The sequence below is a fragment of the Argopecten irradians genome, chromosome 1, assembly GCF_041381155.1.
Source record: "Argopecten irradians isolate NY chromosome 1, Ai_NY, whole genome shotgun sequence".
NCBI classification, from domain to species: domain Eukaryota; kingdom Metazoa; phylum Mollusca; class Bivalvia; order Pectinida; family Pectinidae; genus Argopecten; species Argopecten irradians.
In genome coordinates this window covers 44,992,680-45,016,452 of record NC_091134.1, presented here as the reverse complement: position 1 = coordinate 45,016,452, position 23,773 = coordinate 44,992,680, and the positions used below count along the sequence as shown (strand labels likewise).

Below are 23,773 nucleotides of genomic sequence, written 5' to 3'. Positions count from 1 at the left end.
TCGTTGAAGTCTCGTTTCGACAAAGATCAAAGAAGTTATGAGATTTTCAAATACAATTTATCAATATCTAGCAAGTTGCCAGTTTCAAATTTTGTCAAAAAATACAGTTCTAACTTTAGCAGATTTTTTAATACGGGGATTTTAAGAATGGCCCATTTGGCGGCCATTTTGAAATTGTGTCTTTTTTGGCTTTGAGTAGAGCCAAAGTTTTACCATTTTTTACTGAAATTGTTTTTACTTAAATCATCACTGCACCAGCATTTTTAGCTGTATCGAGCTAATTTTTGCTGTAAATCTTTACTTGGTTCGTGGTAATTAAAATATTAAGCATTAATGCGTGAAATGATTCACTTTTTTTACTTTATTTTTACATTTAATGGTAATTTGAGCACTTTTATTTTTTACTCTAAAATACTGAAAAATAACAAATATTCAAGTGGGGCAAAAAAGTAAGCACACGGACCCCCCATTTTTCTGCCTGATTTTGAAAGAACAACCCTTTCCCTATTGATATGCAAAATATTAACAAAAGTTTAATACCAGAACTTATTCTATAAAGGGTTAGATTTGGCAAACATGGCTGAAAATGGTGCATTTTGTAGCTCAAAATTAAGGGGTAGGGGTAGCATAAGTTGTTATTCTGAGAAAAAATATTAGTCTTATTCATCAAAACTGGTAAATTTTAAAAGAAGACTACTGGAAAATAAATTCTACAAACATTAATACATATCAAACACCTTATTAGGAAATTATGGCTTTAATCTATTGTGTATATGGTCAAAACGGCAAAATTCCCATAAAATCCAATATTTTGTCAACTAGGTATCTTCGAGTGACAGTAGCTCAAAAACGAGCACACGGACATATGCTTTTTCTTTCAACTTCTTTCATGGTATGAACTCCTCTTTCCAAAAATCTATATGAGAAAAAAAAGTTTATTACAAGAAAATTTTGACTTCTCAGAGGAGTACATCCCTAAGTAGTAGTAGATAAAGGCTGTAGGCTACAGTATCATAGGTGTCCAAAAAGTCTGTTGCTAAGTCCTTTTTTTGGGTTATTACACCCATGCCAGGCAATGCAAGTAGGCTTTAGAAAACCATATGCATGCAGGGCATTTATAGGTCATCTGACCCGAAGGTTATGTTTCATCCATTGCTGAAACTTAATTTTCACATTTTGAACTTTGAAGTTCTACCTGTGTGATTTAATTGAAACTTGCATGAAATGATTTTGACATGGTCCTGGAGGGGTTTCATTTGTGAAAATATTTACATAAAATTGGAAAACTAGGGCAAAACTTCTTAAGGGGAATGGGCCTTTATATATAATTATTTGGCCCCGAAATGTATCTAAAAAATTACTGTGAGACAGTGTGGTACCACCTGATTTGGGCTAATTTACATTAGATAGCATACAGATAGTATAAAAAGTACCCTCTGAAATTGCAATTATATTGCCTCCCCTGAAATATAATGAAACCTCTGGTCCTGACCAAGTATCGATCCGAAATCCAATATGGCCGTCATCTTCAAAACACATTAATATGAACTTAGGAAAAAACTGGCCCAGTAATATTTAAAGGGACAATTCAGTCTAAGAGAACATTAAAATTTGGACATATATAAAAAAAAAAACCCAGTTCTTATGGATATTAGATCAGTCCGTTTTACTGTGATATGCCAGAAAAGCCCATAGTGGTGAAATGCGTGTGAAATGTTCAAACTCGCTTGCTGTCCGCCATTACACATTGTGGTCGAACATCTTGTATGCCGAACCCTGTCCCTTGCTCGTAAAGTAATGCAACTTTTGTCTAGAACTGCTTAAATCGCTCTGACAATAGTGTGTTTACCTTATTAGGTGAATTGCCTTGCCTAAAAATCATTTTATCACCTCCTCTGTGGTTATGTAGTTCATTTGTTTAACGTGCGCGATTTTGGCTCGGGTATATGGGTACAGCGAACATATTGTACCTGCTTAATCGTATTGATCAACGATTTGTAATTACAACGGTGTCAATTAAAATACTAAGCAATGACGTGGAATTTGTCAATATTTCATGTTATATATATGTTTCATAAGAAATGTAGAACAATACATTTATGCCATATTTTGCTTCTTGGTTATGTAAAAGAATTAGCCTGAGTGAATTGTCTCTTTAAGCATTATTCTCAAAAAATTTTGGGTGAATGAAATCAGACAAAAAACGAAAGAACATTCTTCATATCTATGAAAAAGAATATCATTATTTTTCTATGACTTCATAAATCCCAAAAGGTAATGAGAATAATGCTTATGATAAAATATAATTTAATTTAAATAACTCATGATCAGTAAGTAAAAATGTTATCAAACTTCAAACAATAGAAATGAGTGTAACATTGAAATATGAAATGAAATTAAAAATAATATAACTAATAATACTGCAATGCAACCATTTACCTTTTTGTGACCATTGACATCAGACCTGTTGTATATATAATCTTTCAGATTATTCAGGAAGAAATAGAAAAAACATCAAGGAAGATTGCAAAGAAGATGAAAAGAGTAAGTATGTCTAGTATGGTATCTCATGATAAGCTATTTAAGATTACATTGTACGTACATAGTATTATGAATAGTGGCTTATGTATGTTGTTGGCGGGGGATATACAAATGGGTTCCGTCCATCCGTCCGTCCGTCTGTCCGTCCGTCCGTACGAATGGTTTCCAGAGCATAACTGTAAAACCAGTAGAGATATTTCCACGAAACTTCATACACACATTGGTCTTATGGTCTAGTAGTGCCTTTTGCTATTTTTAGGTTTTCATTTTTTGTACTTTTTTCTGTAACCATAAAAACATTGCTGAAAATGGCAGATTTTTGTGTAAGAATCGTTTCCAGAGCACAACTCTAAAACCAGCAGAGATATTTCCACGAAACTTCATACACACATTGGTCTTATGGTCTAGTAGTGCCTTTTGCTATTTTTAGGTTTTCATTTTTTGTACTTTTTTCTGTAACCATATAAACATTGCTGAAAATGGCAGATTTTTGTGTAAGAATCGTTTCCAGAGCACAACTCTAAAACCAGCAGAGATATTTCCATGAAACTTCATAGACACATTGTTCTTATGGTCTAGTAGTGCCTTTTGCTATTTTTAGGTTTTCATTTTTTGCACTTTTTCCGTAACCATAGAAACATTGCTGAAAATATCATTTTTGTACCAGGTTCGTTACCGCAGCATAACTGGAAAACCGGTTGAGATATATGCACGGAACTCCATAGGCACATTAGTCTTATGGTCTAGTAGTGCCTTTTGCTATTTTAAGGTTTTCGTTTTTTGTACTTTTTTCTGTAACCATGGAAACATTGCTGAAAATGGCAGATTTTTGTGTAAGAATCGTTTCCGGAGCACAACTCTAAAACCAGCAGAGATATTTCCATGAAACTTCATAGACACATTGTTCTTATAGTCTAGTAGTGCCTTTTGCTATTTTTAGGTTTTCACTTTTTGTGCTTTTTTCTGTAACCATAGAAACATTGCTGAAAATATCATATTTTTGTAGCAGGTTCATTTCCGGAGCATAACTCTAAAACCAGCAGAGATATTTCCACTTCATAGACACATTCATTTTATGGTCTAGTAGTACCTTTTGCTATTTTTAGGTTTTCATTTTTTGCACTTTTTCCTGTTTTTTTTTTAACCATAATTCGGCGCATGAACACATTCTTTTTCCTGTTTTTTTTTTCCTGTTTTTTTTTTGGTAAATCCTATAAATCGCTACTTGTCCTAGAGTTCTGCATGGATTGTAACCAAATTTGGCCAGAAACATCCTTGGGGGAAGGGGAACAGAACTTGTATATAAATTTTGGTCTCTGACCCCCCTGGGGGCAGGAGGGGCGGGGGGCCCAATAGGGGTAATAGAGGTAAATCCTATAAATCGCTACTTGTCCTAGAGTTCTGCATGGATTGTGTAACTAAATTTTGGCCAGAAACATCCTTGGGGGAAGGGGAACAGAACTTGTATAAAATTTTGGCTCTGACCCCCTGGGGGCAGGAGGGGCGGGGCCCAATAGGGGTAATATAGAGGTAAATCCTATAAATCGCTACTTGTCCTAGAGTTCTGCATGGATTGTAACTAAAATTTGGCCAGAAACATCCTTGGGGGAAGGGGAAACAGAACTTGTATAAAATTTTTGGCTCTGACCCCCTGGGGGCAGGAGGGGCGGGGCCCAATAGGGGGTAATAGAGGTAAATCCTATAAATCGCTACTTGTCCTAGAGTTCTGCATGGATTGTAACCAAATTTGGCCAGAAACATCCTTGGGGGAAGAGGAACAGAAATTGTATAAATTTTGGCTCTGACCCCTCGGGGGCAGGAGGAGGGGCGGGGCCCAATAGGGGTAATAGAGGTAAATCCTATAAATCGCTACCAATTGTCCTAAAGTTCAGCATGGGATTGTAACCCAAATTTTGGCCACAAACATCCTTGGGGGAAGGGGAACAGAACTTGTATAAATTTTTGGCTCTGACTTCCAGGGGGCAGGAGGGATGGGGCCCAATTGGGGAAATAGAGGTTTTCATTTTTTGCACTTTTTCCTGTTTTTTTTTTCATACACATAAGTCTCTACAATCAAACTTACTTCAGCTTTGATATCTCCATTGGCGGGGGATCTGAATGACTATGTCCTTGTTATCAATCAAAATATCTTTAAAACTAGAGGTTTAAAATACAAAGACATGTATAGAAAACTATTTCCTTTCAACAGAAGTTTGATAGACGACTAGAGAAAAAACAGACAGAGAGAGAGGATGTGGAAGGTATGTATATATGGTATAGATAGTGGTGGGTTGATTATTAATTACAATATAAAATCATGAGATAAGTCCTTTCTTATTCTGATTATCGATTATGAAAAAGAGATACGATGGTGTTGTCAGTGTCTGACAAAACATTTCTGACAAGTATAGTAGGTAAACTATCCAGAATTTGAAAATAAATCTACAAACTTGTCCAAACTGGTCCTTGTCCAGTCCATATCCATGTCTATTCTGTTTTAATTGTATGGCATATTTCCTTCTTGATTACAGTAGTAAAAACCTGTAATATCTGGAAACCTGTCTATACTGTGAAAATATGCTGGTCCAGATGACATCCGATGTAGACAATTTTTATTGTATCATTCAAAGAATTACATTCAGCATAGTAATATATTTAAGCTTTTTCGATGTATAATTGTCATATTTTGAACTGGGGAAAATAAGAAATAATGATAAACTTAAATTCTGACAAAACACAAAGTTACTTAAAACTTAAATGATTTGTCATATCATATATATTTTAATATAATGATTCAGATGAGCAAGAAGAGAGAGAAAGTCAGTCAGGGGATTTAGAAGAGCATAATGAGAGAGAAAGTCAGTCTGGGGATTCAGAGGATCAAGATGCAAGAGAAAATCAGTCAGGGGTTTCAGAAGATCAAGATGCAAGAGAAAGTCAGTCAGGGGACTCAGATGTGCATGAGGAGAGAGAAAGTCAGTCAGGGGATTCAGAGGATCATTCAAGGAAGATTGCAAAGAAAATGAAAAGAGTAAGTGTGTCTGGTATGGTATCTCATGATAAGCAATTCAAGATTACATTGTACATAGGTAGTGTTATATATGTATAGTGGCATATATATGTTGATAACTAAATTATATTCAGAGCTGATGAATCGAGGAAAAAAACTTGGAAATTATACCTGACAGCAGGAGCTGAGGAAGAATAAGAATTCTCATCTTTATCAATTCAAATATCTTTTAAACTGGATGTATATAAAAAATATTTCCAGAAGTTTGACAGACGGCTAGAGAAAAAACAGAGAAAGAGAGAGGAAAAGAAGCTCAAGATGGGTGAAGAACAGGAAAAGGAGAAAGAAAGAGAAGCTCAAATAGTGGAACAGAGAAAGATAGCTGAAGACAAGGATGTGGAAGGTATGTATTTATGGGATAGATAGTGGTGGGTTGATTATTAATTATAATTGAAAATCAGTAGATATGTCCTGTCTAATTCTGATATCATGAAACAAGATACAATGGTGCTGTCAGTGTTTTAAACAACTTTAAATTCTAGTTCTGATGAAACATTTCTGACAAGTATAATAGGTATTCTCACACCTCAGACAGGGAAATCTCACATTATACCCAGTGCTAGATTTTTCCATCTGGTCCGGTGTGTCTGGTACCTTTACATGATTTTTAGCAGAATTTTACGCTATTCTTGTAACAGTCCGCTCATGTGACGTCATATCTTCGAATTGATGACGTCACATGCTTCAGATAACCACTATTATTTAAAATATGTACATTCAGTCATTTATCATGCATTGCTTGGTTGTTGTTTTTGATTATCAAAACAGTATGTACTGTTGATCATAATTTTCTTTGATATAACCAAACTATAGTTTTACATGGAATGACTAAATTCGAAGTGCATATGAAGGAGGCCCAAGACGGGATAATTTTACACTGAACATGTTTATAGATGGTTTTATTAGCTCACCTGGCCGGAAGGGCCGGTGAGCTATTGCCATGGCGCAGCGTCCGTCATCCGTCCGTCAACATTTCTTTTAAATCGCTACTTGTCATAAAGAACTGCATGGATTTTAACAAAATTTGGTCAGAAACTTCCTTAGGGAAAGGGGATCAGATTTTGCATAAATGGTTACCCTGACCCCCCTGGGGCAGGAGGGGCGAGGTCCAATAGGGGTAATAGAGATAAATCCTATAAATCTCTACTTGTCCTAGAGTTCTGCATGGATTGCAACCAAATTTGGCCAGAAACTTCCTTAGGGGAAGGGGATCAGATTTTGCACAAATGGTGACCCTGACTCCTCTGGGGCAGGAGGGGCGGGGCCCAATAGGGGTAATAGAAGTAAATCCTATGAATCGCTACTTGTCCTAGAGTTCTGCATGGATTGCAACCAAATTTGGCCAGAAACTTCCTTAGGGGAAGGGGATCAATTTTGCATAAATGGTGACTCTGACCCCCGGGGGTAGGAGGGGCGGGACCCAATAGGGGAAATAGAGGTTAATCCTAAAAATCACTACTTGTCCTAGAGTTCTGCATGGATTGCAACCAAATTTGGCCAGAAACATCCTTGAGGTTAACAGAATTTGTATAAATTTTGGCTTTGACCCCTTGGAGCAGAAAAGAGTGGGGCCCAATAGGGGAATTTGGGGTAAATATTCAAATTCCTTCAGAAAAGAAACAATGAACTTATATTCAGAACATTACTTGGCATTACAAACAAGGTGAGCGATACAGGCCCTCTGGGCCTATTGTTATATTTTAGAGGAGCAAAAAAACCAAAACTATTTATTCTACAAAATAACATACAACTTTCATGATTTGCCAATTCATACATGTTTTAATAATTCAGAGGAGCAAAATGCAAGGGAAAACCAGTCAGGGCATTCAGAGGATCAAAAGGAGAGAGAAAGTCACTCAGGGGATACAGAGGAGCATGAGGAGAGAGAAAGTCACTCAGGGGATTCAGAGGAGCATGAGAAGAGAGAAGGTAAATCAGGGGATTCAGAGAGGCAGTTAAATGATTTTGAAAGTAAGCAAAACTAAAAAGTCAAAGTAGAAAGTGAAAGGGAAAACAAGATAATTTTTGGCTAATTTATCACTACTACTGGTATATAGTATAGATCAAAGCCCTTTTCTATATGTATATGTTGTCGTCCTGTAGAAATTAGTCCTTTATTATTTTGTCTTTGTAAGGAGTGAAAATTTGGTGTGTGGTGTAACTGAATAATACTAATAAATGATTGTAAACAGTGAGTGGCAGTGACTCTGATCAACATAGATGTCAACAGCAACAGCAACTGGAGAGTGTGACAGAAAGAGTCAGGAAAAGAGGGAGGAAAAAGGTTGGTGTCAAAATACACTCAAAATTTTCTCTGTAATTATTGGCTTTATAGAAACAGCATGGTCAGCAGGTTATCATGATCATATGGCTTGTTATTTCATGCATGAATTGGCAAAGAAATTCAACACTGATTCAATTTGCATGAGCAGTCGTAGATTATTATTTCAGTAGCATCTAATGAAGACATGATTTTACACTGATGAGTAATCATGTTCGATCTGACTCCTGTTGACTATATGCCAGATAAGTGCGTGTCAAGCATCTGGTTGAACAAGATGAGGAAGCATATGTGCAAAGTTAGTATGCAATGAGTAGCTGCAAATTTTGCATGCTTGCTGCTGTTTCATTGCAGTTTAAATTTGCATGAAATTTCTAAGATTTTATCAAGCTAATCCGCTGCATCGACAGCACTACTGTAAGAATTCTCAAAACACATTATTTAGGGCCTGGTGAACGCATGAATTCATCACCCACCACAATTTTCGTTTCTCTAGTGAGTACTAATGTATCAGAACAATAATGCAAGCTAAGTCGGCCCTTTGAATTTTAATCACCATTGTAAGCTCATTTTTCCTGGACAAATTTACATAAATTCGTTCATTATTTAGGTTTAAAAATGATATGTAAACATTAGCTGATGCATTCATGTTTGTTGTTGTATAGGGTCGCTTTTCTCAAACTTAAGATTCACATATCGACTAACATTGACAAGAACCTCACATTTGAGTATTTTTTGTTTGTCACCAAAACGATTAAAACAATTTGAGAGATCCAAAATAATTTTCTGTTGTTTGTTGCTAGTTTAAATGATCTTCCTGGTACATATATATATATATTCATCAAATAAATAAAGCAATATCTGTTTGCCAATGGGGTCAAAGGGAGGTGCAAAATTCCATATCCGCCAATACCAGTACTCTGGTTATTTGCATATTTTCATTTTTAAAATAGTCTAGATGCAAATAAGCAGAATCCTCTATATTTTGTCTTCATTCTGATTCTTGACTTTGATTTATCAAACATTTCCCATATTTATGTATATGTCACAAGTATTAAAATTATCTCCATTATATTATTTTATAAACTAAACATTCAGTGACATTGTATTTTATTTATATTTATTATCTCCAGGGAGAAGATGAACACAATGAGGAAGAGAGGGACCGCAGAAAAAAGGCAAAAAGGGTCAGCATTATTACAAATTATTTTCCTCACTAAGCAGCAGTTGTCTTCTTTGAAATAGTACTGGTGGTATATGTGCAAGTGCAGGTAGTAGTTGTTTTATTATGCCAAAAAGTCAAGAGACAAACATAGTTTTCAAGTATTTACATTCTATTGAAACATTTTAATAATTTTAGCAAAATTAGAAAACTCCCCGTCAGCAGTAAAATAAATTAGCAATACATGTATAGTAAGTTCCAGATTTAAATTGAAATTTTTTTTTCAAAGATGGCATCAGAAAAGAAACAATTGCGCACCTATTCCTTATAAACGGTTGGGGAAAAAAACCAAATTCTTAAATCTTTTAAAGATGCTTCACCGCCGACAGAACATAAATGATATTTATCATTTGAACAATAATTGGTGTTTAATCGTGTATATATATGCAGTGATCAATCTACATGCGCATCCCGAGTCCTGGACTCACAGAATTTTAAAAGGACTCATGAAATTTCTGGGAATGGGTATCTATAACACTGTTGGGACCCATTGTTTTCACAAAAATCATTGAAAAGGACCCACGAAAAATAATCATAGATTGAACACTATATATGTCTAATTAACACAAAAATTCATCAAATATATCAGAAACTGAATTTCTTCTCTTATAGAGTTTTTTGTAGCCTTAATATTGTTTGCCACTTCTATATTGTTTGAGGTGTTGTATTTTGCCAATAGTCAGAAGACCGTTAAGACCTTTGGGCCTCTTGTTTAATAAACAGGCTCATTATATGTCAGTGACACATTTCTTAAAGAGAAATAATTTAACTTTCCAAGTTTCCAGTGAGTGCTTGATGAACAAATTAAAAATTGGCCAAGTATTGATATTTCCATGTCTGCTCTAAATGTCCTATAACCTTTAGTGGGTACCTCAATTGCCAAGCCGAAATCACAAAATGTATGCTTGTGGTGGTACACAGTGCTTATAACTGTGTTCATCCACAATGTCCTTTTTTCGATTATGTCCGGTACTTCGTAGAAACTCCATTTAAACATCATGGTGCTATTAAACTTAATTGACTTAAACTGGAACTGCCATGTTAATTTTTTCTTAGGAACATTTCTCGATTTTACCTACTAGTGCAACACTACATAATTTGCATAAATCGAGAAACGTTCCAAAGAAAAAATGAACATACAGTGGAACTCTGTTAATACGAACTCGAAGGGACTCAGATAAAACTTCTAGTTATCAGAGTGTTCGAATTAAGTGAGTTCTCATGTCTACTGATTTTTGATTTCATGATTACCCATGGGGAGTTTTACTTTTTACTTTTAATTTGACACATTTAAAAAAAAAAACAGTTTTGGAAGAGGTCGAAAATTTGACAATTTTGTTTTGTCCATACGGTTGGAATTATTCTTGTCCCATATTTACTTGGTATATATAGACTAGTTCCATGTCGTAAAAAGATGTGAACAAGAGAGTTGTCAAAATTGTAGATAGTACAATGTAGTCTGTATCCAAACTCAGGTGACTGTTAAGACTCATGTATCTTGTATCTTTAGGATAATTAATTGTTTGATTAATCAATTTAATTATTGACTTGATTTATGATTAGACAAAGACAATATTAGATGTAAATTTGCCCTTGACAGGTTCTCCCGATGTACCTTTGTCACATTAAGAACTGCCAAAGAGTTGTGATGAATCTGCCACGTCATCTAAGACAAGTAAGTCTCAACCATTAACTATTTTCATTGCTGTTTTCCACTATTGAGCTCCCTCCATCCTCTTACCTATTGTCTATAGCCTGTATTCAGTTTTTTTCAATGTTTCTATTGTTATAACAGCAACCATTGAAAACAAACATTTAGTGCTCAATTATATTAATTTCCACCAGGTTCTACTGATGTTAATTGTTACCTATAATATACATTAAATCTTTCATATATGAAAAATAAGGTTCTTTTTAAAGTTATAATTATATGTGCCATGACTGGATGGAAATTTGACATATTCTTTCGTCAGTAATCTATTGAAAACCATCAAGTTTGACCATCATTCATGGTCATAGTAGTGAAAAATGCTAAAAACTTAAATCAGCTTCTTGTCAATTACTAAGGACCTTAGAGACCAGATATTATGCCTGTAGCATGCTAACATGAAGGGCTACCTTGTCTGTTTTAATGAATGACCTTGACCTTTGATTCATTCAAGGTCACAGGGGTCAAAAAGTCTAAAATCTTTAAACTACTTCTTGTCAATTATTAAGTGCGTTAATACTGGAAATTGGACCTGCAGCATGTTGGGATGAAGGGCAACGAAGATCACAGGGGCAAAAATGGCTAAAATCATTAGAGGCCCACTACCTTTACAACGGCTTTTAATTTTTAAAATGTAAATGTAAAACAAGATCGATAATTTTGTAGATTATAATTGTAAATTATTAACTTATCGTTAATACTACATTTATCATCATCTTGTGAACGATTTGATTAAAATAAATAAAATGTTTATTTTCATAATGCGGGTCGTCTTATGTTTCCCGCCGTCATCCTAAATACCGCGCGGTAGTTGACTATCACTGCGCCAGACGGCAAAACAGCGAATTGACTCTCCACTGTTTTCATACATTACGCAGGAAATCTTGCATAGGTTTGGTGTCGTAACCTTTTTTTAGGTCATCGGTATGCATTTTCTGATGGTTTTTAAGAAACCTTTATATTTTGCTCCGGAAAGGTAATGAGCCTTTAAACAACTTCTTGTTAATAACTAAGTAACATAGGGTACTGTTATTGGGCCAGTAGCATGCTGTGATGAAGGATAACTAAGTCTGCCAATATGAATGACCTCGACCTTCACTCAAGGTAAGAGGGGTCGAATACATTATACACTAAAATCTTTAATCCACTTCTTATGAATAACTAGAGACCTGATATTGTGCATGAAATATGTTGGGATGAAGGGCTACCATCTTTGTGGCAATAGTCAGATGACCGTTAATTATACATGCACATATGGACCATGGGGCCTCTTGTTTTATGTAGAAAACATTATTTAGCTTACGGGAAGGAAAACCAGTCTAAATGCGTGGATTGCCCCTAATTAATGAGAATGAAACAACAACTTGATTATGAAGCATGCTAACAAAGATTTAGGTCCCAGTGGCCAATAATTGATAGATATTTTCTGTGGTAATTGTTTATTACACTACTCAAGCTATACCTGAAACATAAATCAGTTACACCGGGAGTTTTTAAAGCAATGCAGATTCCGTGGTTTTGTTAACTTGATAATGTACAATATAAAGAAAACATGGAGTTACACTTTGATTATATGTTGACTTTCAAGCCAGAATTGCAATTAGGATTAAATTTAAAGCACAGTTCACTTCAAAGCTAAAGGACAGGTAACAGTTTCTGTCAAACCTCTGTCAATGTTATGTTGACTTAAAAACACACAAAAATGACCAACTTATCATCCAGTCTTCAGTACTTTCAGTACTTTTGATTCTTTTTATTTATATGATTTTTTTTTGATTTTTTTTTTCAGTTCCACAACATGGACAATGCAAAGGATGAAATGAAATCATTCAAAGAATGTGTACTGCAATCGCGACAGAGATACACTTCTGAACAAAAAATATGTCCATTTAAGGCCTGTTCTGTTGAAACTTGCAGGATGGATCTGCACTTAAAGCGAAAGCACAACATTGTCAGGGGATCACATCAATTCCATTCAGCTATGTCACAAAGAAACCTCAGTGCTGAATGGAACCTCATGCGAAGTGCATTGGCTGATTATGTGTAAGTATGCTTATAGATGAACTTCACCTGCATCAAAATATTTGTGGAATGACTAGAATTATTGTATTTGCCATAATTAGCATCCAGGGCGCTTATGTTATTAAAAAAATATAACATAGGAGGCCCATTCCAATTTGATTCCTTATGTTATTAAAAAAATATAACATAGGAGGCCCATTCCAATTTGATTCCTTGTTCTTCAGATTTTAGAATTCTAAAATAGGAGCGAGCAAGTCAAGCTTTAAAATCCTACTCCTCTTTAATCCTTGAGTAGATTACATCCATATTTGGTGTGAAACATCATTGGGTAAGGACAATCATATAACATAAAAATATATAAACGAGTTGGATCTGACCCCTGGGGACAGAAGGGCGGGGCTAATAAGAAACCAAACATCTGTGAAAATCATGGTTCAAAATGTCAAATGTCAATGATATTTTCACAGCTTGTAAAGATTCAAACCACTCTTATTACCAAGTAAAACTTTGTTACAGGGATTGTTATGATGACCAGGTGAAGGGTCGCCAGCTATCCAAGCAGAGCTCAGATATTCTTTCAGCAGCAGTCAAGATGTTTCTGCCCAATGGGCTCAGCAGGGACACATTAACAGAGTTAGATACCCTTGATTGGTGTGGAGGGCAAGTGGAGGGCATGCAAAAGCAGTAAGCAAATTTTTTACCAATGACCATTACTGCTACATTTGTCTGATATAAAAATATCTTAGGTACTGGAAAACATTTTTCAAAAGGTCTTTTAAAAACACCTTTATAAAGATTTCCTTTATGTTGTTGAGCATGATAAATTTTAATCCTAAAAAGCAAATCAATAAATCTAGTTAATATCTTGCAATTTAAAGGCCCACTACATTTGCAAAACAAAAATTCAAAAGTTTCATAAATAACAATTATGATATATGAAAATGTATATTAATGGCCTAAGAGGATGTTATAACACCAACCAAATACAAGATTCCCTGCTGAAACTGTTAACAGTGAAGATTCCTTTCACTGTTTTGCTGTCTGGCACAGGGATAATCAACCGATGCACAGTAATTAGGACGACGGCAGGACACATAGAATTACCCGTGTTATGAAAATTACCATTAGATTTATATAAATTAAATTGTTAAGAAGGTAATGGTAAATGTAGTATTAAAATTGATTTTGCTATTATTATTTCCAGAAAGTACTTTCTCAAATTGCGTACCAGGTACCATAATTTTGGAAAATTATTTCGACCATATTGGTTATATTGAAACCCAATTTAAGGCCAAAAAAAATTAATTGTTAGTTTCTCAGGCCACTTTTTTAAAAAGTCGGTGCGGGCGGCGGGAATATTTTTTATTTTTTATTTCTCTGAAAACAAATGCGGCAGATAACATTTTATTTTTTTTCTCACTTGAAGGACATGAAAATCAATGAAAACACGTATAGAAAATGTAATACCCGGTGCTTTGTTTTTACAAGCTGCGTTATTAAATCATTAGTACGGCAAAAATACAGTTAGTAGTTTTTCATGTTCGCCGCCGCCATTGGTAGCGTTTGTAGAATCTACGGAACGGTAAACAGCGAGCCACATTATTAGTAACTCATACTCAAAACTGTTACATTGCACAACTTTGGCATAAATACTGGAGCAAATCGATCATTCTAAATCGAACTATTTTGTAGGTGGTGTAGCGCTTTCGGTTCCTCCTTTTTAGTTTCGTTTTTAGCTCACCTGGCCCGAAGGGCCGGTGAGCTTATGTCATGGCGCGGCGTCCGTCGTCCGTCGTCCGTCGTCCGTCCGTCCGTCCGTCGTCCGTTCTGTCCGTCAACATTTCCTTTAAATCGCTACTAGTCATAGAGTTCTGCATGGATTGTAACCAAATTTGGCCACAAACATCCTTGGGGGAGGGGGAACAGAACTTGTATAAATTTTGGCTCTGACCCCCCGGGGAAGGAGGGGCGGAGCCCAATAGGGGAAATAGAGGTAAATCCTTTAAATCGCTACTAGTCATAGAGTTCTACATGGATTGTAACTAAATTTTGCCACAAACATCCTTGGGGGAAGGGGAACAGAACTTGTATAAATTTTGGCTCTGACCCCCCGGGGGCAGGAGGGGCGGGGCCCAATAGGGGAAATAGAGGTAAATCCTTTAAATCGCTACTTGTCATAGAGTTCTACATGGATTGTAACCAAATTTGGCCACAAACATCCGTTGGGGAAGGGGAATAGAACTTGTATAAATTTTGGCTCTGACCCCCCGGGGGCTGGAGGGGCGGGGCCCAATAGGGGAAATATAGGTAAATCCTTTAAATTGCTACTTGTCATAGAGTTCTGAATGGAATGTAACAAAATTTGGCCACAAACATCCTTGGGGGAAGGGGAACAGAACTTGTATAAATTTTGGCTCTGACCCCCCCGGGGGCAGGAGGGGCGGGGCCCAATAGGGGAAATAGAGGTAAATCCTTTAATTCGCTATTAGTCATAGAGTTCTACATCGATTGTAACTAAATTTTGCCACAAACATCCTTGGGGGAAGGGGAACAGAACTTGTATAAATTTTGGCTCTGACCCCCCGGGGGCAGGAGGGGCGGGGCCCAATAGGGGAAATAGAGGTAAATCCTTTAAATCGCTACTTGTCATAGAGTTCTACATGGATTGTAACCAAATTTGGCCACAAACATCCGTGGGGGAAGGGGAACAGAACTTGTATAAATTTTGGCTCTGACCCCCCGGGGGCAGGAGGGGCGGGGCCCAATAGGGGAAATAGAGGTAAATCCTATAAATTGCTACTAGTCGTAGAGTTCTGCATGGATTGTAACCAAATTTGGCCAGAAACATCCTTGGGGGAAGGGGAACAGAACTCCCGGGGGCTGGAGGGGTGGGGCCCAATAGGGGAAATAGAGGTAAATCCTTTAATTCGCTACTAGTCATAGAGTTCTGCATGGAATGTAACCAAATTTGGCCAGAAATATCCTTGGGAGAATAAGAACTGAGTTTGTATAAATTTTGGCTCTGGTCCCCGGGGCAGGAGGGGCGGGGCCCAATAGGGGAATTATAGGTAAATTCTATAAATTGCTACTTAATTGTCCAAGAGTTTTTTATGGATTGTAACTAAATTTGGCCACAAACATCCTTGGGGGTAGGAGAACAGAACTTGTATAAATTTTGGCTCTGACCCCCAGGGGGCAGGAGGGGCAGGGCCCAATAGGGGAAATAGAGGTAAATTCTATCAATCGCTACTTGTCCTAGAGTTCTACATGGATTGTAACCAAATTTGGCCACAAACATCCTTGGGGGAAGGGGAACAGAACTTGTATAAATTTTGGCTCTGACCCCCCGGGGGCAGGAGGGGCGGGGCCCAATAGGGGAAATAGAGGTAAATCCTTTAAATCACTTCTTCTCATAGAGTTCTGCATGGATTGTAACCAAATTTGGCCAGAAACATCCTTGGGGGAAGGGGAACAGAACTTGTATAAATTTTTGCTCTGGTCCCCTGGGGGCAGGAGGGGTGGGGCCCAATAGGGGAAATAGAGGTAAATCCTATAATTCGCTACTAGTCATAGAGTTCTGCATGGAATGTAACCAAATTTGGCCAGAAATATCCTTGGGAGAATAAGAACTGAGTTTGTAAAAATTTTGGCTCTGGTCCCCGGGGCAGGAGGGGCAGGGCCCAATAGGGGAATTATAGGTAAATTCTTTAAATTGCTACTTAATTGTCCAAGAGTTTTGTATGGATTGTAACTAAATTTGGCCACAAACATCCTTGGGGGTAGGAGAACAGAACTTGTATAAATTTTGGCTCTGATCCCCCGGGGGCTGGAGGGGTGGGGCCCAATAGGGGAAATAGAGGTAAATCCTTTAAATCACTTCTTCTCATAGAGTTCTGCATGGATTGTAACCAAATTTGGCCAGAAATATCCTTGGGGGAAGGGGAACAGAACTTGTATAAATTTTGGCTCTGATCCCCCGGGGGTAGGAGAGGTGGGGCCCAATAGGGGAAATAGAGGTAAATATTAAAATTCCTTCAGAAAAGAAACAATGAACCTGTATTCAGAAAATTATTTGGCATTACAAACCAGGTGAGCGATACAGGCCCTCTGGGCCTCTTGTTACAACGTGTTTTCGTTTTTATATTCATTCGGTAATATCAACCATCGCTTAAATAGTCACCAAACGAACACTTGTACATGGGTTAGGCCTAGTACACGTAAGTCTTGTTTATAATATACGTATGTATTGCTAACGATAACAATACATGTGATTTATTGCATACTTCGTTTTTATTTTGTTTTGCTTGTGGTAAATACAATGATTATAAAGTTTAATTTCAACCACGAATAATTCGAAGTCTCGATGTTTCGAAGTTTTTCTGACCGTCCCTTGAACTTCGATACATCGAGGTTTGACTGTAAATTCTTACTCAGTCTTTAAGAACAGCTTTTAAATATCTCAATCGTCACTATATCCAAAGAAAACCAGTTGAAAATACATAATCCTGGGAGAAAACATTAAAATACATAATCCTGGGAGGAAACATTCCGTTTAGAGCAAATGCTGACATCGGCAGCCATTTTTTACCGGAAATGAAAGCTAAAATTGGAGCCAATTTCCGGATGCGTTTTCCAATGGAAATTTCGGGCAAGTTCGAATGGAAATTTGGGGTGCGTTCGATACGGCAGTCTCGATTTTAATTTTTAAGTTATGGCGCATAAAAAACGTTGGTGCAGGGGGTAAATGTCGATGCGGCGGGGCCTGAGAAACTAAGAATTAATTTTTTTTGACCTAACTTGAAATATTCCTTTCACCAAGGTTCCCAGTATAACTGGTTTCAATTGTAGATTATATATATATTTGATCTTTTATCTATCTTTTTCTTATTTTTCAGAATCAAGCTGTCTACTGTTAAATATTACCTGATTTCCTTAAGTAGTTTTATCAAGTTTCTGTCACGATCTTTCAAGTGGCAGAGACAGCTAAAAGTTAAGAGAAAGTTTCTCGTAACTCTGCAAAATTCCCTACTCAAGCAGGCTTGGTCCTAGAACAATGATGTCTGCGCTAGCTACTATACATGTGCAAAATTAAACTGACAATTCAAACTTTCAGTTTTATATAATATATTGAATATAAGAATGTGCTTTCAACAGCGGAATGTGGTTTGCCAATATTGATAGAGCCTGTGAAAGAGAGGAAATCGATCACAGCAGTTTGGAAAGTTGGATGGATGCACAAGCTGATGGACACAGATCTAACATAAAAACCTAAGTATATCAGTCACAGCAGTATTTTAAAACAAAGTTTGATGGATACAGAGCAGGCTGATGGACACAGATCATTGTTTTGATATCTCACTACTGCCATGTATTTTATTGGTAAGTTAATAGTAATAAGGATTGAGAAAAGCAGAATGAAAATGTCAGCTATTTATATAACAGTTAAAATGTTCATAAAAAAAAATTTTGAGCAATCAAAACAGCCCAATGTTGGCATCCAGGCTAGTCGATCAAGGCTATTTAACTTTTTTTTGTCAGATATGGCCTAGCTATATTAAGTGGTGTATGTGACAGTACGGATATGTTGATAGAATCGGTATTGAGTCGGATCAGTAGCAGTCACCTGTTAAATCAATCAGCACTCTTGAGTCACAGTGACAGAGTTGTCAGACGTCAGAATGTAGGACACTTATATAATTACAGAGTAATTAATAGAATTACCTGTCTTAGCAACCTTCTATGTAGTACATTCCATATATGCCTATAACAGAGTTCCCTCCCTTGCAGGTTGGTATCCATTGTGACATTATTTTGTGAGAAAAACTGTTGTCAATGTCTCTGAAAAGTCATCAGAAGGTCTTTAATCACCAATTATGTGATATCATCCTTACACTTAGTTAAAGTATGGTAAACTTTATGAAGTTGTAAAATTTCACACAATTTTGTCAATTGTAACACCCCATTAAAGTTGCCCTTGATATTATAAATAATCACCACAGCTTGGATCAAACTTACTGCTGATGTCCCTTGTCTTTAATGGTAGAAGATTTATTTATAGTTCATTTTCTCTTCTACTTTACTGTATGCTACATTTATTGCCCACAATCATCAGATGGTTGGCTATTCAAATCGCTTTTTGTCCGTGGTCCATGGTCTGTCCTTCCGTTCGTCCTTCCGTCCATCCGTCATTTAACAATTCTTCTTATCGCTATTGCTCAGAAAGTACTGAAGGAATCTGTCTCAAAATTCATATATAGGTTCCCCTAGAGCCCTAGTTATGCATATTGCATTTTGGGAATGATCAGTCAACAAAATAGCCGCAGCTTGGATTTTAATAGTTAAAGCGTTATTTCTCAGAAAGTGCTGAAGGGATCTTTCTCAAATTTCATATGTTCATATGTATATTGCGTTTTGGGACCGATTGGTGAACAAGATGGCCGTCAGGCAGCCATCTTGGATTTTGATAGTTAAAATTTGTTATCATCATTTCTCAGAAAGTGGGGAAGGGATCTGTCTCGAATTTCATATGTAGGTTCCTTTACGGACATAGTTATGCATATTGCGTCTTGAGACTGATCGGTCCACAAGATGGCCGCCAGGCAGCCATCTTGGATTTTGATAGTTAAAGTTTGTTATCGTTATTTCTCAAAAAGTATTGAATGGATCATTCTCAAATTTCACATGTAGGTTCCCCTTGGGCCCTAGTTTTGCATATTGCGATTTAGGAATGATTGATCAACAAGATTGCTGCCAAGGAGCCATCTTGTATTGTGATAGTTGAAGTTTGTTACTTCTATTTCTCAGAAAGTACTGAAGCGATCTGTCTCAAATTTTATATGTAGTATGTTTGAAAAAGTTTGAAAAGTAGAGAAAAGATCCACCATTCCATTGTCAGATCATTCTTTGGTGGGCGCCAAGATCCCTCTTGGATATCTTGTATTCTGTATACATCTGAAATAGAAATTTCAGCACGCATAAAATATGTACCAATCATTGATTTTTCATTCTAGTTCTATACAAGGACGTATATGAGAAGGATAAGTCACACTGGGTTTTGGGCAAAGACAGCGCAGGCGCTTTTGTGTATGTGCACTGACCGTGACGTTGGGCGACGACTGATTTCCTTTGATATCCGCCGCCGCAGCCTTTGATGTAGCATGGGGGGGTGCGAGGGTTACCGTCTTACTTTCTGAAGCGTGCTGCCATTTCATGAGCGGTCATATTTTTTTAACGATAGTTTAAGACATTTCTTCTAAATCTTCCATCTTTAAAGCAAGTTATAAACGTTGTGAAATTTAATTTACTTTACATTGGTGTTTCGTTTGACTCGATGAGACAAGTATTTGTTGAGAAAAACGGTTTTTATTCCCGGTTCATAAGCGTCTCGCGTGGTGTTTAGTAGTGTAAAGATACAGACATGAATCCTTCTCACTTATAAATCCTTGTTCTATACAAGACTGACCTTTGCACTAAATACACCTTTCATCTAATATCTATGTTGTGTATTCACAAAAATTGTAGGTCTCTCATAAAGTTTGTCTGTAGTGGCTGTGGCATTTCTGTTTTTACTCCACCCGTGTGATGTGTAATGTGCTCAGTTATTAGTCTGTTTGTAGGATAAAAGGGATTTCAATTCCCGCCATTAGTAATTATGTATTGTATATATTGCCTGCATTGAGAATCAATATGATTCAAACATATTGCATGTCATCGTAGAATCGAAATATAACTATATAGGACATGGCCTGAGAAGAATCATAGAAACCATTGTTTTCTAAGACTGTTCCCTTCAATTTTCTTTATATTTTAATTTTGATATTTTTTTTTGTCTTTAAAGAAAGCAAAGCTAAATGCAAAACAAAGATTTTGATTCGGTCTTAAAAAATTTTTAAGCCAAAAATGTGTATGTTAAAGTCTCAAGGGCTGATGAGCTTGTTTCATGATGCAGCATCATCATACATTGGTCAAAGTTTTCCTTTAATCCATACTGATAATAAACTATTCCAGAGGAGATTACCGAATTTAGGTCTAACTGGAGAAGGGGAACCAAATGTAATTTTATATATCCCTTTCGTCTAATTGTCCTCAGGCCAAAACGGCAATGCCCTATAGGATGAAATATTCTTTCATACCTACATCGCTTCGGTTTCTGAGCATCGCATATGAGGTAAAACTAAACAAACTAAAATTGGTTTCTGAGACAAAACAAAAACATACTTATTTTAAAATAATTGAATTTAAGCATAAAATTGATATTGAATGAGTTAGCGCAAGGAGGAATTCGTGTTCTTTCAGAAAATTCATTTTGGTTATTTAACATTACGCTAGGCCATATTGAATTTGACACTTGAATTGTATTACTATTATTTCTCGGGAAATATGAATGGGTCTCTCAAATATCTCTTGGTTCCTTATTACGCATGTTCCATTTTGAGACCTGTCTAAATCAAGATGGTCATTGGTAATCTGATTTTGACAATTGAAGTTTGTTGGTCAGGGGCGTAGGAAGGGGGGCGGGGGAGCGGTCGTAGTTTTCTAAAAATACACATTTGAAAGAAAAAAAGTGTCCTCCTGCACATTTTTCGTACTTCATTTTAGAAAATTTTCCGTTGCGTGGCGCATTTCCTAAAATGTTCAAGCACGTAATGTTGAAACATTTAATAATAATAAAAAAAATCAATACACATGAAATAGACTAAAAGGGATTCTACTATTTCAAAAAAACATCTCTTGAAAGATCAATTTATTTATATGTCTTAGCAAGACAATCAATTCATTATTATTTTGAGTTACACAACAATGTGCCGATGGTGTGAAGCCGGCATGTACAGATCGAGCAGGGTTGCATAATGATATGACGACATTAACAATTATCTTTTCCAAATGCAGATAATAAAGATTTAACCAAAAAAGAATTACCATGTTAACGCTTTAAATCATCAAAATACACCGTACAATTCACCTCGGTCATTCTAAATCGTAATATTTTTCCCGGGGGAGGCCCCTGGACCCCCCAAACACCGAAATCTCACGCCTCCGGCGCTCGCAAAATTACCAAAATACATCGTAGAAATCATGTCAGCTATTCTAAATCGTATTATTGTTTTCCCGAGGAGACTCCCTGACCCCCAAACACAATCGCATAGAAAATCTTGAGGACCTTTGCCTCTCCCCCACTCCCTGGTATTACTTAGAAAAAATTGAATTCCTCATGATTTTGTTTGTTTGTCCTTTTTTGGCAATTGAACATATACTGAAGTGACCCTTCTCAAATATGGTTTTGTATAATCCATTTCATAGCCGATTAGAAAACGTAATAACAGAAAATAGCCATCATTGACTTTTGCAATTAGAAGTTTATTGTCTAGAAAATGACCTTTCTCAAAATAAAGTCTTCCCTTGAAAACCTAGTTGTGCATATTGCTTTTTGAGACCCTTTTTAGTGAACTTTCATCTGTACTATTGATATTGATCATGGATGTTGGAGTTTGCTACCAATGTTTTCATTAACACTGAGGATATCTTTATTAAAATTCCATGCCTAGTATTCTCATTTTTCATTTTGGTTCATGTCTGATAACAAAATGGCCGAAATACACACCAATACTGCTAGTCACGTGCTTTCAACCAATATTATGTCATAAGCGATTTTCAACACTTGTCACAAAATTAGAATTGAATATTTTGTTAACTTTATAACTACATTTCTGAATTGTTGATTGTTTTACAAAATATGTCTACATAAACATACTGCTGTACATTATAGCTTTCAGAATGATTTGTTTTCATAGAAATTATAATTTATACCTTACCATTGTTGACTGCGTTTTATCAGTCGGGTTCACATGTTGATCATTTGAATGTCATGTCCGTTTTATACCACTATTTGCATTGATTATGGAGCATTGTTTTGATGTCTGCCAGCTGTGTGTATATAGTATTCAACAACGTTTGTCTCCGTTCCTTCGAGTGATCAAGTATCGACCTCTGCAGTCGAAATATGTCAAAATAATGAAGTTTATCACATTACTTACAATTGTCAAAAGATTGTTTTACCAAATTCAATAAATATGCAGGCACTATTCATTTTTGATCGGTTCATCCTCTAAAACAACTTGTTAATATCTGGAAGCGCACCATAATGGACTTGTGCAAGAGTAACCTCCCTTCCATCAGAGACCTGAAACGTGGTATCAATCACTCATTCTGTAGCAAAACTGGATTTGCTAGTCTTTTGTTTGATTTCAGTTGTTGTTTGGTTATTTTGTTGATTTTACGAATGGAGGATTTAACATTTTGTTCATATTTAAATGCTGGATTTATTATATTGTGATATTTGTTTAAGTAATTATTTTAACGATTGTTTATAAGCGATTGAATGTAAAGCATATTGAGTCACGCATAAGCATTGTTTGAATCACAATATTGATAACTGTATAAATATTTGAATGAAGAACAAAGGATGTTTTTAATCATTTAATGTCATTAACTATAAACATTTATCGATGAATACACAAATTTGAACGAAGTTTATAATGTTGTTGCGTACCTATTCTGTAACAACATGTACAAAATGTAACTGCACTCTATGATTTGCTGGCGATGATCATGACCCAGGGCCTGGACATACCTTGTACCTGCGTATAATGCGTACCTCAACTTTTCACTTGATAATTTATGAAAAAAAGGTGTGCACTATACGCGCAAAAAGACAGTATTACCGGTTAAACATTTGTTGGAAGTGTTGTACGAAGTAATAAATATCAGCCTGTTATCCAGCGACTTTATCCATATAAAATAATTTTGCATATTTTGTTAATGTCGCATAACCTAGATTGTATTTGTGTTCAATTTATGTGCTATTTTTAATGTAAATTTAGATTAATGTTTAATTTAAATGTTATGGAAGTTAATTAAGAAGTTAAACTA

The 23,773-nt window shown here is 36.2% G+C and overlaps 1 protein-coding gene across 2 annotated transcripts in view; it reads left to right on the top strand.

Moving 5' to 3' along the window:
• LOC138329631 (golgin subfamily A member 6-like protein 7) overlaps nucleotides 1-23,380 on the top strand; it is a 32,060-nt gene extending 8,680 nt beyond the window's left edge. Inside the window, exons 3-13 of one of the 2 annotated variants that reach the window (XM_069276736.1) lie at nucleotides 2,488-2,544; nucleotides 4,751-4,802; nucleotides 5,340-5,572; nucleotides 5,813-5,954; nucleotides 7,403-7,540; nucleotides 7,804-7,895; nucleotides 9,026-9,079; nucleotides 10,715-10,789; nucleotides 12,612-12,865; nucleotides 13,361-13,528; nucleotides 17,740-23,380. In XM_069276736.1, coding sequence (XP_069132837.1) covers nucleotides 2,488-2,544; nucleotides 4,751-4,802; nucleotides 5,340-5,572; nucleotides 5,813-5,954; nucleotides 7,403-7,540; nucleotides 7,804-7,895; nucleotides 9,026-9,079; nucleotides 10,715-10,789; nucleotides 12,612-12,865; nucleotides 13,361-13,528; nucleotides 17,740-17,893 — 1,419 coding nt within the window. In that variant the 3' untranslated portion in view covers nucleotides 17,894-23,380. Of the gene's footprint in view, nucleotides 1-2,487; nucleotides 2,545-4,750; nucleotides 4,803-5,339; nucleotides 5,573-5,812; nucleotides 5,955-7,402; nucleotides 7,541-7,803; nucleotides 7,896-9,025; nucleotides 9,080-10,714; nucleotides 10,790-12,611; nucleotides 12,866-13,360; nucleotides 13,529-17,739 lie in introns of those variants that run through there. The other variant, XM_069276746.1, reaches the window with a different exon arrangement.
• Nucleotides 23,381-23,773: the final 393 nt, after the last annotated feature.